The sequence below is a fragment of the Choristoneura fumiferana genome, chromosome 6 (genome assembly GCF_025370935.1).
Source record: "Choristoneura fumiferana chromosome 6, NRCan_CFum_1, whole genome shotgun sequence".
Lineage (NCBI taxonomy): Eukaryota > Metazoa > Arthropoda > Insecta > Lepidoptera > Tortricidae > Choristoneura > Choristoneura fumiferana.
Genome location: NC_133477.1, coordinates 313,616 through 326,106, shown reverse-complemented (window position 1 = coordinate 326,106; position 12,491 = coordinate 313,616). Strand labels below are relative to the sequence as shown.

The window sequence follows — 12,491 nt, the reverse complement described above, 5'->3', positions numbered from 1 at the left end:
TCAATAGAACCGTTGATACACCTCCACGCGTTACTGAGAAAAATTGTCTTGACAGACGGACGGACGGACGGCCAACAAAGTGATCCTGTAAGCGTTCGGTTTTTTGCTTTCAAGGTACGGAACCCTAAAAAGTCCAATTCTTAGAATTTATGTGTGTTTTAGATGGAAGAGAAGAACGATATTAATCGGTTAGTTTGACTCAGTGTAGTCACGCCTTTAACTCGGTACACTTTTGATCGATCAATGTATGAAAACATTTAATTTTGTTAACCACACATTAAATATAATGACCCGGAGTTATCCGGGTCATTATATTTAATATGAGTGAGTCTCACGGTAGTTTTATGTTCAAAATTTGTTAACCACAGTTAAAATGTCTCCAAAAAACGTTCACAGGAGTGTTCAGTCAAACTATCACCTGCTGAAACGCTTGGGGATAAATTCAAGACACTTTTTATAAGCTAACGTAACGTAACGTTACGTGGTAACGTTGTGGTTTCACCTAATAGCATCTCAAGCAGAGGATCGTGGGTAGGTGTAAGAGCTGCCGCAGACTTACGATTTTAAGTTGACCAACTAAATTGCACTGTATACCAATACAGTTGTCATTTAGTTGGATAAAATTTTAGACGACCAGATGGCCTAGTGGTTAGAGAACCTGACTACGAAGCTTGAGGTCCCGGGTTCGATTCCCGTGTCGGGGCAGATATTTGTATGAAAAATACGAATGTTTGTTCTCGGGTCTTGGGTGTTTACTATGTACTTAAGTATGTACTATCTATATATATTATATTTATCCGTTGCTTAGTACCTGTAGGCGACGCGATGTTTTATGTAAATGTTTGTTAAAATTTTACTAGATTAAGTTAGTTTTTAAATTTTAATATTTTCATGCGACGATTAATTTGTTGTTTTTTACGCCATCTAGCTTCCTCTTTTATTAATAAATATATTAAAAAATTTGGTGGGTATGCGCAGGCTAAAAACGACACATTGTCGGTACTTGACTTTATGTAGACGATCTCTTCGCGAACGCTAGGCTGCAACTGCTCACACGCACAAAGTTTTTTTTCCATTTTTACGTATTTACGAGTTTTATTCGACCTATCACTTACAATAAAGTGGTCTTCGAACCGGATCGCTAATCAGTGAGATGTTTAACACGCCGGCGAATAAAATTTTAACGCGTAAACAGCACCGAGAATGGGAGCTAGAACAAAGAGCGTGTGCCTCGGCTCAGCAACCCGCGGAACCTATAGTCGAGAAACCGAACCTTGGCACCTATAGTTGCCCACCGGCCCCACCGCCAAAGGATTTGGAACAAATGAAGGTGAAAACGGCTCCAAAATCTACGCCGTTTACGTCCGTTGAAGGTGGCTCCGTTACGTCATCAAAATCGAAGCGATCTACCGCCTCAGCGATAGCCAGACGCAAACAACTGGAGCTGGAAGCCGCTGAAGCGAAGGCAAAGATTCACCTGGAGCTTATTAATAAGAAGCTAGAAGCTGACTTAGCAAAAGTCGATATCGAAGATTGCCCCAGTGAAATAGCCAGCCAAGCCGGAAGTGAAGTTGCCGATCAAGCGAGCATAAATGTTCAGAAATGGTTGGATCAAGGTTACAAGAACCTCAGCGCGTTCTTCAGCAACCAGCAGAACCGACAAGCGGTCGACCGGTCGAGCCTAGCCCGCAACCGCGAACCGACGTCCCTAGTGACGGTATTCAGCAACTGGCACTTACCTTAAGAGAAATGATGATGACCTCACGAGAAGTACCTCATGATGACGATCGCCTGATCAGCCGTCTTGCTACTCCGCGTGAATTACCATATTTCACCGGTGACAGTATTGAGTGGCTACATTTTAAGAGTGCCTATGATGAGTCGACAAGCATATGTAAGTTCAGTGACTCAGAAAACCTGTGGAGACTTCGCAAATCACTACGCGGCGACGCTAAGGAAGCAGTGACTGACCTGCTTATCGGTAACACTCCGCCTGCAGCTGTGATGGAAGCCCTGGAATTAAGATTTGGTCGACCCGAAGTCATAATTCTTAATCTGACAACGCAGCTCAAGAAACTACCTGCGTTACCTACTACGTATCAGTACGATCTAATTAACTTTTCTATTAAAGTTAATAACTGCATAGCAACAATACGTGCCCTAAATCAGCAAGATTACTTACGCAGTCCCGAGCTCGCATCAGCTGTTTTATCGAAGCTTCCGAGCACACTAATAGGTAAATGGACCGACTTTGCCTACCAGAAATTAGCAGAAGGCAAGCCTAGGTTAGAAATACTGGGTACATTCCTAAAGCACGAAGCTGAGATGTTGTCTTTAGTCGGAATGACACAGTTACGTGATTTTAATAAAAAACCTACAGATCAAGCGCCTGCGACGGTACCGGCGAAACGAACCGACGAAAATAAGTTTCGTTCTAATCGGCCTATATTTACTACAACTGCCGTCGAAGATACAAAAATCTGCAAATTTTGTTCCAAATCAGAGCATTTGTTAACCGAGTGTCGTGCATTTAAACGTGCTATGCGACGTGATAAGTGGAGATTTGTAAAGAAAACCGGTTTGTGTTATTGTTGTCTGACGTCACGGCACGATAGAAATACATGTCCCGCGCCTGTGTGCGACATAGACAAATGTGGACTCGCACACCACCGCCTGTTGCACTGGCAGAAGCCTACGTCATCGCAATCAGCTGACGCGGCCTGCGACCCGCCGCACGAGCAGCCGGAGCCGCCCGCCCAGCCGCCGCTGCCCGCGGGACCCTCCACAGTGGCCCACGTCGCCTCCGGCAGCGAAAGGCCCTCGTCGACGGATCACGTAATGTTAAAAGTGGTGTCAGTGCAAATAAGTGGACCTAACGGTATTGTGCAGACCTACGCCCTGCTGGACGATGCGGCGTCGGTATCTATAATTGACTCTGACTTAGCCACCGAGTTAGGTCTCAAAAGTGAACACTCGAGTGCTATAAAGTTTATCGACGCGTTCGGACTCGAGGTGTATCAATCCGATGCACCGACGGTGAGTGCTCAAATCAGTGGACAACATGGACAAAATAGTTATGACATTAAGTTACGCAAAGTGTCAAAGTTAAATTTACCTATTCAAGATTTATCTGTTATAAATTCACTCAATTGCAAGCGTTTAACTGAAGTAAAGGATTATGTTTGTAAAAGCCGTGTAGTTCCGCGTTTGTTGATTGGGGAAGATAATTACTTTTTAATTGCACCCCTCGAAATAATTCATGGCAACAAAAATGAACCTTATGCTTCTAGATGTAATTTAGGCTGGTCTATCCATGGTTATTGCGGTCGCACTCACTCCAACGCTGCTAATGTGTTCCACCTCGCTCACTCAAATGAAGGTATAGAAAACAATATCATTAAATTAAACGAGTTAGTTAAAAATTATTTTTCTTTAGATGCCATCGGAGTTTCAACCTTACGTCGTGATAATAGTGAGCATGTAAGGGCATTGCACATTTTAGATGACACTGCGCGTCTTATCGGAAACCAGTGGGAAGTAGGCCTACCATTTCGAGAGGACGTATTTATAATGCCTGATTCATTCGAAAATGCATCTTCGCGACTACGTTCTTTAATGCGAAAATTCCTTAAAGACGACGCGTACGCAGACAGGTATAGGAACGAGGTAAACAAATTGTTTGCTGATGGTTATGCTCGAGAGCTAAAGGAAAATGAACTCTCGGCTCACCGCATATGGTATCTACCACATTTTGGGGTTCAGAACCCTAACAAGCCGGGTAAATTGCGCCTTGTTTTTGACGCGGCTTCTAAGGTGAACGGAACATGCCTAAATGACTACTTGCTTACGGGTCCTGATTTGTATAATTCACTAATGGGTATAATGTTTCGATTTCGCGAGAACAAAGTAGTTATCATAGGTGATATAAAAGACATGTTTTTGAGGATTAAAATTCGCCCGAGCGACCAACATGTTTTTAGGTTTTTGTGGCAAGAATCACCGCGCGCTCCCGTTAAAATTTGTGTAATGCAAAGTTTAATATTTGGCGGTTGTTGTTCGCCATTTATCGCGCAATATGTAAAAAACAAAAATGCGTTAAAGTATGAGGACTTGTACCCGGAAGCTGTGCAAGTTATAGTAAATAGTCATTATATGGATGACTGTTTATATTCGACTACTGACGCGACTAACGCTATTAAATTAGTGAAGGAAATTAGTCATATTCATAAATGTGGCGGATTTGAGATAAGGGGTTGGTCGAGTAACGATAAACAGGTTTTAAATAATATACCGACCACGGCGCTCGCGCAGTCAGCTGTTCAATTCAAGGACGGATCCATGAATACGACTGAGCGCACTTTAGGTTTAATGTGGCATCCATCCGATGACACGTTTGGGTTTCAAGTGTCGTTTAATAGGATACCTGAGGAGATTTTAAATGGAAGTGAACCTCCTACTAAAGCAAAGATGCTTAGCCTTATTATGTCTGTTTACGACATTCATGGTTTTTTGTCTCCTTTTATTATTAAAAGTAAAATAATATTTCAGAATGTTCATCGCAGTGGTATAGATTGGAATTGCCGCATCCAGCCCGATGAGCACACGAAATGGGTGAAGTGGCTCAATGAGTTAAAGCTTTTAGCTACGTTGCGCATTCCTCGCTGCTATGCTGACTCAGGCCCATGGACAGGCTGCTACGCAGACATGGAGGATGTAGTAAGTGAGCCCAAAACCTTGCGTACCGAGCTGCATACATTTAACGACGCGTCAATTCAAGCTTACGCTGCAGTCAGTTATTGGCGTTTTATACGTACGGATGGAAGCGTGAAGATTTGTTTTGTCGCTAGTAAGAGCCGCGTCACGCCTTTACGCCCAGTCTCTGTACCTAGACTTGAACTGCAAGCAGGGTTACTTGGCGCGCGCTTGGCTAGCATGATACAGCGCGAACATAAGGATGTGAAGGCAGACAAGCGGTACTTCTGGACCGATTCTAGCACTGTACTGCAGTGGATACGCAGCGACCCCAGAAGCTACAAGCCGTACGTCGCGCACCGGCTCGGCGAGATTGACGAGCTGACCGTCGCGAGCGAGTGGCGCCACCTGCCGTCGCGCCTGAACGCCGCGGATATAGCCACCAGAGAGGATGCGCCTCCATTGAACTTTCAGGATTTATGGTTTCAGGGACCTGATTTTTTAAAGGAACCTGAATTTAAGTGGCCCAAAGACATTAAAACATCTAAGCAAACAGATGAAGTTATCTGTGAGCAAAAATGTGTTAACGTCCTAAGTACGCGACAAATCACCGAACTTCCGGTACCTGATGAGAATAATAGTTCATCGTGGATTCGATTACTAATGACAACGGTGAGGGTTTTATTTTTTATTCGTAAATGTCAACGAAAGAATAATCGAATCGACAATGAATTATTAAAACAGGCAGAGGAATTATTGATAAAAAAAGTCAGCACGATTGTTTTGCCACCGAAATAGAGTGTCTTAAACAAAATAAGCCTTTATTAAAAAATAGTAGGTTACTAAATTTAACGCCTTACCTTGATAGTAGCGGTTTACTGCGAGTTGGCGGCCGTGTGGATAAAACTGACGGTGTCCCGGAGAGAACTAAGCGCCCTGTTATCCTTGACGGTCACCATAGGACGACCAGGCTGCTCGTGGAGTACCACCACAGACGTGCTCTTCATGGAGCTCATGAACTGGTGGTGAATGAGTTGAGGCAGGCCTACTGGATTTTGAGGCTCCGACCCACTGTTCGTGCCGTCGCAGCGCAATGCTTGTTCTGCAAGTATCGGCGCGCGGCCCCGCAGCCCCAGCGCATGGCCGACCTTCCGCCCGCCCGGCTGCAGCACAACCGACGGCCGTTCACCTTTACTGGTCTCGACTTCTTTGGACCCATGGAAGTCACGGTTGGTCGTGGAAGGCAAAAACGATACGGAATGTTATTTACGTGTTTAACTATTCGTGCCGTTCACGTAGAAATAACGGAGAACCTAACCACGGACGCCACTATCATGGCGTTGAGAAGAATGATAGCTCGTAGAGGAACACCTACCACTATCTACTCAGATAATGGAACTAACCTACGAGGAGCCGATTCCGAGATAAAACGCAGCATCGAAGACTTAAACAGAGATGCACTATGCAGTGACGGTCTCGTCAGGGGGATTGACTGGCGATTTATACCCCCAGGAGCCCCAGAAATGGGAGGAGCCTGGGAGAGAATGGTCCGCAGTTTTAAAACGGCCTTGAAGATCGTACTCAAGGAACGTGCGCCTCGACCGGAAACGCTTTCAACATTAATGGCCGAAGTAGAAGCCCTTGTTAACAGTCGTCCCATTACCCATGTTTCGACGGACCCTAACTATCCCGAGGCCTTGACACCTAATCATTTTTTGATAGGTACATCATCCAATGGCCCCTCTTTTGGTAAGTATGAAGACGTGGATCTATCGCTTAGAAAGCAGTGGCGGATCGCTCAACGCTTAACGGATATGTTTTGGTCGCGGTGGCTAAAAGAGTATTTGCCCACATTATTACCGCGACAAAAGTGGACCAGTGAGCGTAGGGCCTTGCGTATAGGAGACTATGTCTTGCTTGTGGAACCAAACTTAGAGCGTGGCTCATGGCGGCACGGTGTAGTGAGTGCGACACTCCCCGGGGATGACGGACGCATCCGCGTAGTGGACGTGCGCACTCGCACGGGCACGTTGCGACGACCGGTGACTCGCGTCGCCCTGCTTTCCTCACAAATGGATTCTAGTGATGACTGTCATCATCACTAAGGGGGTGGAATTGTAGGCGACGCGATGTTTTATGTAAATGTTTGTTAAAATTTTACTAGATTAAGTTAGTTTTTAAATTTTAATATTTTCATGCGACGATTAATTTGTTGTTTTTTACGCCATCTAGCTTCCTCTTTTATTAATAAATATATTAAAAAATTTGGTGGGTATGCGCAGGCTAAAAACGACACATTGTCGGTACTTGACTTTATGTAGACGATCTCTTCGCGAACGCTAGGCTGCAACTGCTCACACGCACAAAGTTTTTTTTTCCATTTTTACGTATTTACGAGTTTTATTCGACCTATCACTTACAGTACCCATAACATAAGCTTTGCTAAGCTTACTTTAGGACTAGGTCAATTGGTGTGAATTGTCCCGTGATATTTGATATTTATTTATTTAAAATGTGCGGGCTATCAAAAAGTTACTGGTCTATTGGTATACAGTGCAATTTTGTTGGCCAATTTGAAATTGTAAGTCTGCGGGCGGCCTAAGTCCGAGTTCCAACCTGGACAATCTTACATTACATGCGAAATCTACGATGTTATTTAATGTAGTAAACCAAATGCAAAACCGAATACATTTGTGAAGCAATTCGATGGTAGATACGAGTATGTGTGATATTTCCAGTCCAAACTAAAACCGCGTGAGAGCTAGCCCAAGTTCTTTTATTCTGAGACAAGGCTTTGTTCTAGCAGTGAGTGAGACAGAAACATCATCTGCACAAGGAACTTAACACATATAAAACATGTCCTTTATTAAGTTAAACTACTGCGTTCCTCCACTGTGGCAAAGGTCATTCTATTTTTAAAAGCAATTTTGTTTAGTTAAGATATTATGTTTATTTAAAAATGTACTTTGAATTCTTGCAGTGGATATAGTATTTGATTTAAATGCAATCGAAATTGGATTGAAGTCAGTGTTTTCGTTTCGAAGAAATGATTTTAACAGCTTTTTAGGGTTTCGTAGCCAAATGGCCAAAAAACGGAACCCTTATGGATTCGTCATGTCTAACTGTCTGTCTGTCCGTCCGTATGTCACAGCCACTTTTTTCCGAAACTATAAGAACTATACTGTTGAAGCTTGGTAAGTAGATGTATTCTGTGAACCCCATTGAGATTTTCACACAAAAATAAAAATAAAAACAATAATTTTTAGGGGCTCCCATACTTAGATTGAAACTCATTTTTTTTTTATCATACCCATACGTGTGGGGTGTCTACGGATAGGTCTTCAAAAATGGTATGAGTTTTTAAATATATTTTTTCTAAACTGAATAGATTGCGTAAAATGTGTGTTCTAAAATAAGAGAATGATAAAACTAAAAAAAATATATGATGTACATTACCATGCAAACTTCCACCGAAAATTGGTTTGAACGAGATCTAGTAAATAGTTTTTAATACGTCATAATCGTAAAGTAAAGTTACTTTTATATTATGCTACTTGCTGCTACGGAAACTGTTCATATGCGAAGTCTGACTCGAACTTAACCGCTTTCTTTTTTTAAATACACTCGTACATTTATTTGTTTGATTCACATCTTGCAAGATAATTTTGGTTACCCCATGCTTTCCCCATAGACCTCCAGTTGCTTCGGTTGGAAGTAACCTGCATCCACTGCAGCATTAACCAGGTCATCTGCCCATCCCGTTGGGTCCATTCTACGCTGTGCTTGCCGACCCGCGGCCGCCATTCGAGAAGTTTTCGGCCATAAAGGCCATCTATTCGCCGTGCTATATGGACAACATCAAACCTTTAAAAAACACTTTTCATCAAACGGTTAAGAACCATCCACGAAGTAAATGAGGTAAAATTGAATGTGCGGGAAATTCAGTTTACTAAACACTACCTGTTACACAATTTACGACTGCTGGAATGGCATTTCTTCTTCCTTGCCTTTCAAAAGTGCCACTTGTCGTTCATAATGCTAAACAAAAAACTGGTTTAATCTGGAAAATGCAGTCGTATTAAACCAAATTAATCTAGAGTAGCTGTTTTGTAAAGCAGGGCTTCTCAAGTACGAGCCTTAGTATTTTTGAGAGCTTAAGTAAAAATATTTTTGTGCTTCAATAGTAGAAACAATCGTAGTGGAGATCTACATACAATATTTAGGGTGAATTAAACAATAATGGCACGCTGAGTACGAAAATGATATGTGTCAAAAACCGGCCAAGGACATGTCGGACCATGCTCATGTTCAGTATAGGGTTGTCTGTTAGAGTTATCCACGAAAAAAGGAAATCTAGGAATGGGGGGACTCTCATTCACAAAAATCAAGTTGGTCCAGCCGTTCTCGTGTAATCGGAAAACACTATAAAAAAATATGACGCTAAAAAGTTGCAGGTGGTAGGAGTGGTAGGACCTTGTGCCGTGAAGCAGCAGTGCTTGCACTGTTGTGTTTCGGCGTGGAGAGTAAGACAGCCGGTGAAATTACTGGTACTTGAGGTATCCCATCTTAGGCCTCCAGGTTGGCAACGCATCTGCAATACCCCTGGTGTTGCAGATGTTTATGGGCGGGGGTGATCTCTTACCATCAGGAGACCCACTTGCTCGTTTTACATCCAGTCGATTAAAAAAAAGTTTTAGGCAAAAGAGCATATCTCGACTTATGTCCTTTTGTTGAGAAGCACAGTTTTCGGTAATAACTCAATACAGTCATATCCAATTATGTTGAAACCAATATTGGTTGAAAATATAGGTAGGTACGTATTAAGTTTCACCTTTGTGATTTTTCTCACATTTTCAAACATACAAAGAGACTTTAGCAGGCTACAACTTTTTTCCATTTTGAATTTGCAGATGGTACACCCTACACACTATGACTTTGGGTACAAACATCGTATTAACTCTCTACGGCGATTTTTTTACAGGTACAACTGCGAAATTGAATACAGACTTTTTAATCAGATAGAGGCTTTAAGCTCGCATTCCTATCTCTCTTATTATGATTCCGTGATTTCCGTTCAGTGATTGAATGATTGAAGGACAAACATTCAATCTAACGTTCAGATATCTCGCATGTTGACACAGTAAATTGCTTACTTCCTCGGCAGGACTCATGACTCGATATAATGCAAATATAAAGATTATTTTATTTATCTAGATTATTTTATTTATATATAGAAGATTATACACAACACAAGATACAATAATATGATAGGAAACAAAATTAATAAAAACAACATAAATATACCTAACTATAAAAAGAAAACACCATCTAGGAGGCCCTCCTGCGGCATAGACCCAAACACACTGGCGGCATTACCTCTCTGTACAGTTAGAGAAATTCGCTGGGAGAGGTAAGCGCCAGCTCTGGGTCTCCTGAGGTCTCTATCAGCCGGGACGACATGGCTGTAGCTGTAGCCCTCATCCAGAAACTTTCAGCACCCCATTGGAACTAACCGCTCACCCGGACAAGAGATGTCGTTATTAAGCAATCAAATTAAGATTGGTTTTTTGGTATCTTTTTGTATTTTTTATTTCAATTCCAATTTTTTTGTTACTTTACGGTCATCCCGTAAAACCCATATCGAAAATACAAACTGAAATAAAGATGCACAGAAAAACCAGAAAAATAAGACCACTGCTGGGAATTGAACCCAGGTCCTCGCATTCCGTGCCACGTGCTATACCACTACTGCTCGCGCGACTACCCGACGAAACTGACACCAGCGCACAACTACCGCGTTTTCATCGTCATTTTCATTATAACTGTCAAATTTAGGGTAGCACACAACACTAACAACATCGCTCTGCAAAGCAAAGCTACGTTCACACACACCGATGACGCAACACGAGTATAATTAACACCGTTTTCCAACCACTATCCCGGTTAAAATTCGGATGTCGAAATAGAAAAACAAAATAGTTATTTTGTTTACCCAGGTAACTACTCTTTTTCGTCGTCATTGTGACCAAAATGATGGTCTGAACTGACGCCAGGATCAGCATGTTAACCCTGTGATGTAACCGATATCGTAAAGTGCCCCCCACTCGAGTCAACGTGTCCAACACGGGATACTTTTGACTGCTATAATTTTATAAGTCACAAGCTGGTGCCCGCGGCTTCGCCCATGGTGTAGTTTTTTTTTTTTTTTATTATCTCAATCTTCATTTTTTTATGGTATAGGGGGCAAACGAGGCAGGCGGATCGCTGATGGTAAGCGATTACCGTCGCCCATGGACACCTGCAACGCCAGAAGAGTCACAAGTGCGTTGCCGGCCTTTAAGGTAGAGTACGCTCTTTGTAAGAACCTTTTTCTGACAATAGCAAACACCACAAAAAAAAAATAGCGAAATCGGTCCAGCCGTTCAGTTGTGATACCATGACCAAGAGAAATAGGGATTCATTTTTATATATTAAGATAATGTATTGTTTGTCATAATTATTGTTAGTTATAATTTTTTTCCGTTGCAACCGTAAATTTTTCATATTTTTAAATTTCTTTGAATACTATAGGTTGGGTTTGTTTTATAACAATTCTGCAAAACAATGTTTCAGAAAAAAACCGGCAAGAGCGTGTCGGACACGCCCAAAATAGGGTTCCGTAGCCATACGAAAAAAAAAGTAATAATTTTCTAAGGATTTCGTATTTTATACGGAATCTTCCAAGTTTAGATATATTATATACCTTAAGGCTTCTATTTAAGAGTAAAAACTACTAATAATTTCAAGCAAACTTAGCCATTGTAGTTTTCCTTGCAAGTTTGATATACTTACTACCTCATAATTTTTTTAAAATTCCCACCACTGGTTTAGATTATAGAGGGGAGGGGGATCTTGATTTTAATTGAAAATTTGCACTAAAGTTGAATATTTCGTAAAAAAAACAATGAATCGAAAAATCGTCTTAACAAACCCCTAATGTTTTAAAAGACCTATCCAAAATACCCCACGCTATAGGGTGGATGAGAAAAAAAAATCACCCACTTACGTCTATGGAGATACCCAAAAAAATTTTTTTTTTCGTTTTTGTTATTGTTTCATTTTGTTGGCATAGTTTACGTATATAACCGTGCAAAATTACAACTTTATAGCATTGATAGTCCCTGAGCAAACCGCGGACGGTCGACAGACAGACAGACATGGCGAAACAAGGATTCCGTTTTTGCCATTTTGGCTCCGGAACCCTAAAAAGAGTTATGTCAAACATTACCATGCCAAAAAACATTACATTATGACTAACCATTTTCGACAATATATCTAGGTTCCTATAATAAACTCTGGGTACAGAGCCCAGGCCCTGAGTGTAGTGTTAAAAAGTGAATCAACTTGTAAGTGGTGTCCCCCATAAAACGTAGGTAATAGGTAATGTTCATAAAACGAGGAACTCTAAAGCCGCCATCAAAAATCTATAACAACCGGTATATTGGGTTTACGGTTTAAAAACCGGTCAAAAGCGAGTCGGACTCGCAGACTGAGTGTTCTGTACAAATTTTTAGGTATATTTTAACATCCAGTGTTAGCAATGCTCCTCCCTTAAGCAAAATGTATGCAGAGTACATCGACATCTATGTACCTTACGGCACATAGATATCAATGGCAGAGTACGGCCATTTTAACCCCAACGCAAAAGAGGGTGTTATAAGTTTGACCGCTATACACACGACTGTGTGTTTGTATTTATGTCTGTGTGTCTTTCTGTGGCACCGTAGCTCTTAAACGGGTGGAACCGATTTGGACGCGGT

General features: G+C 41.8%; 2 protein-coding genes across 2 annotated transcripts in view; one reads left to right on the top strand and one right to left on the bottom strand.

Annotated features, from left to right (window-relative positions):
• LOC141428783 (uncharacterized) overlaps positions 1 to 12,491 on the top strand; it is a gene marked incomplete in the record, with an annotated part of 528,375 nt that overhangs the window by 322,891 nt on the left and 192,993 nt on the right.
• The window catches only part of LOC141428519 (uncharacterized), a 10,749-nt gene continuing 3,825 nt past the window's right edge, over positions 5,568 to 12,491 (bottom strand). The window contains exon 5 of the mRNA XM_074088513.1: positions 5,568 to 5,899. Within this exon, the coding sequence (XP_073944614.1) occupies positions 5,568 to 5,899 (332 nt within the window). The remainder of the gene's footprint in view (positions 5,900 to 12,491) is intronic.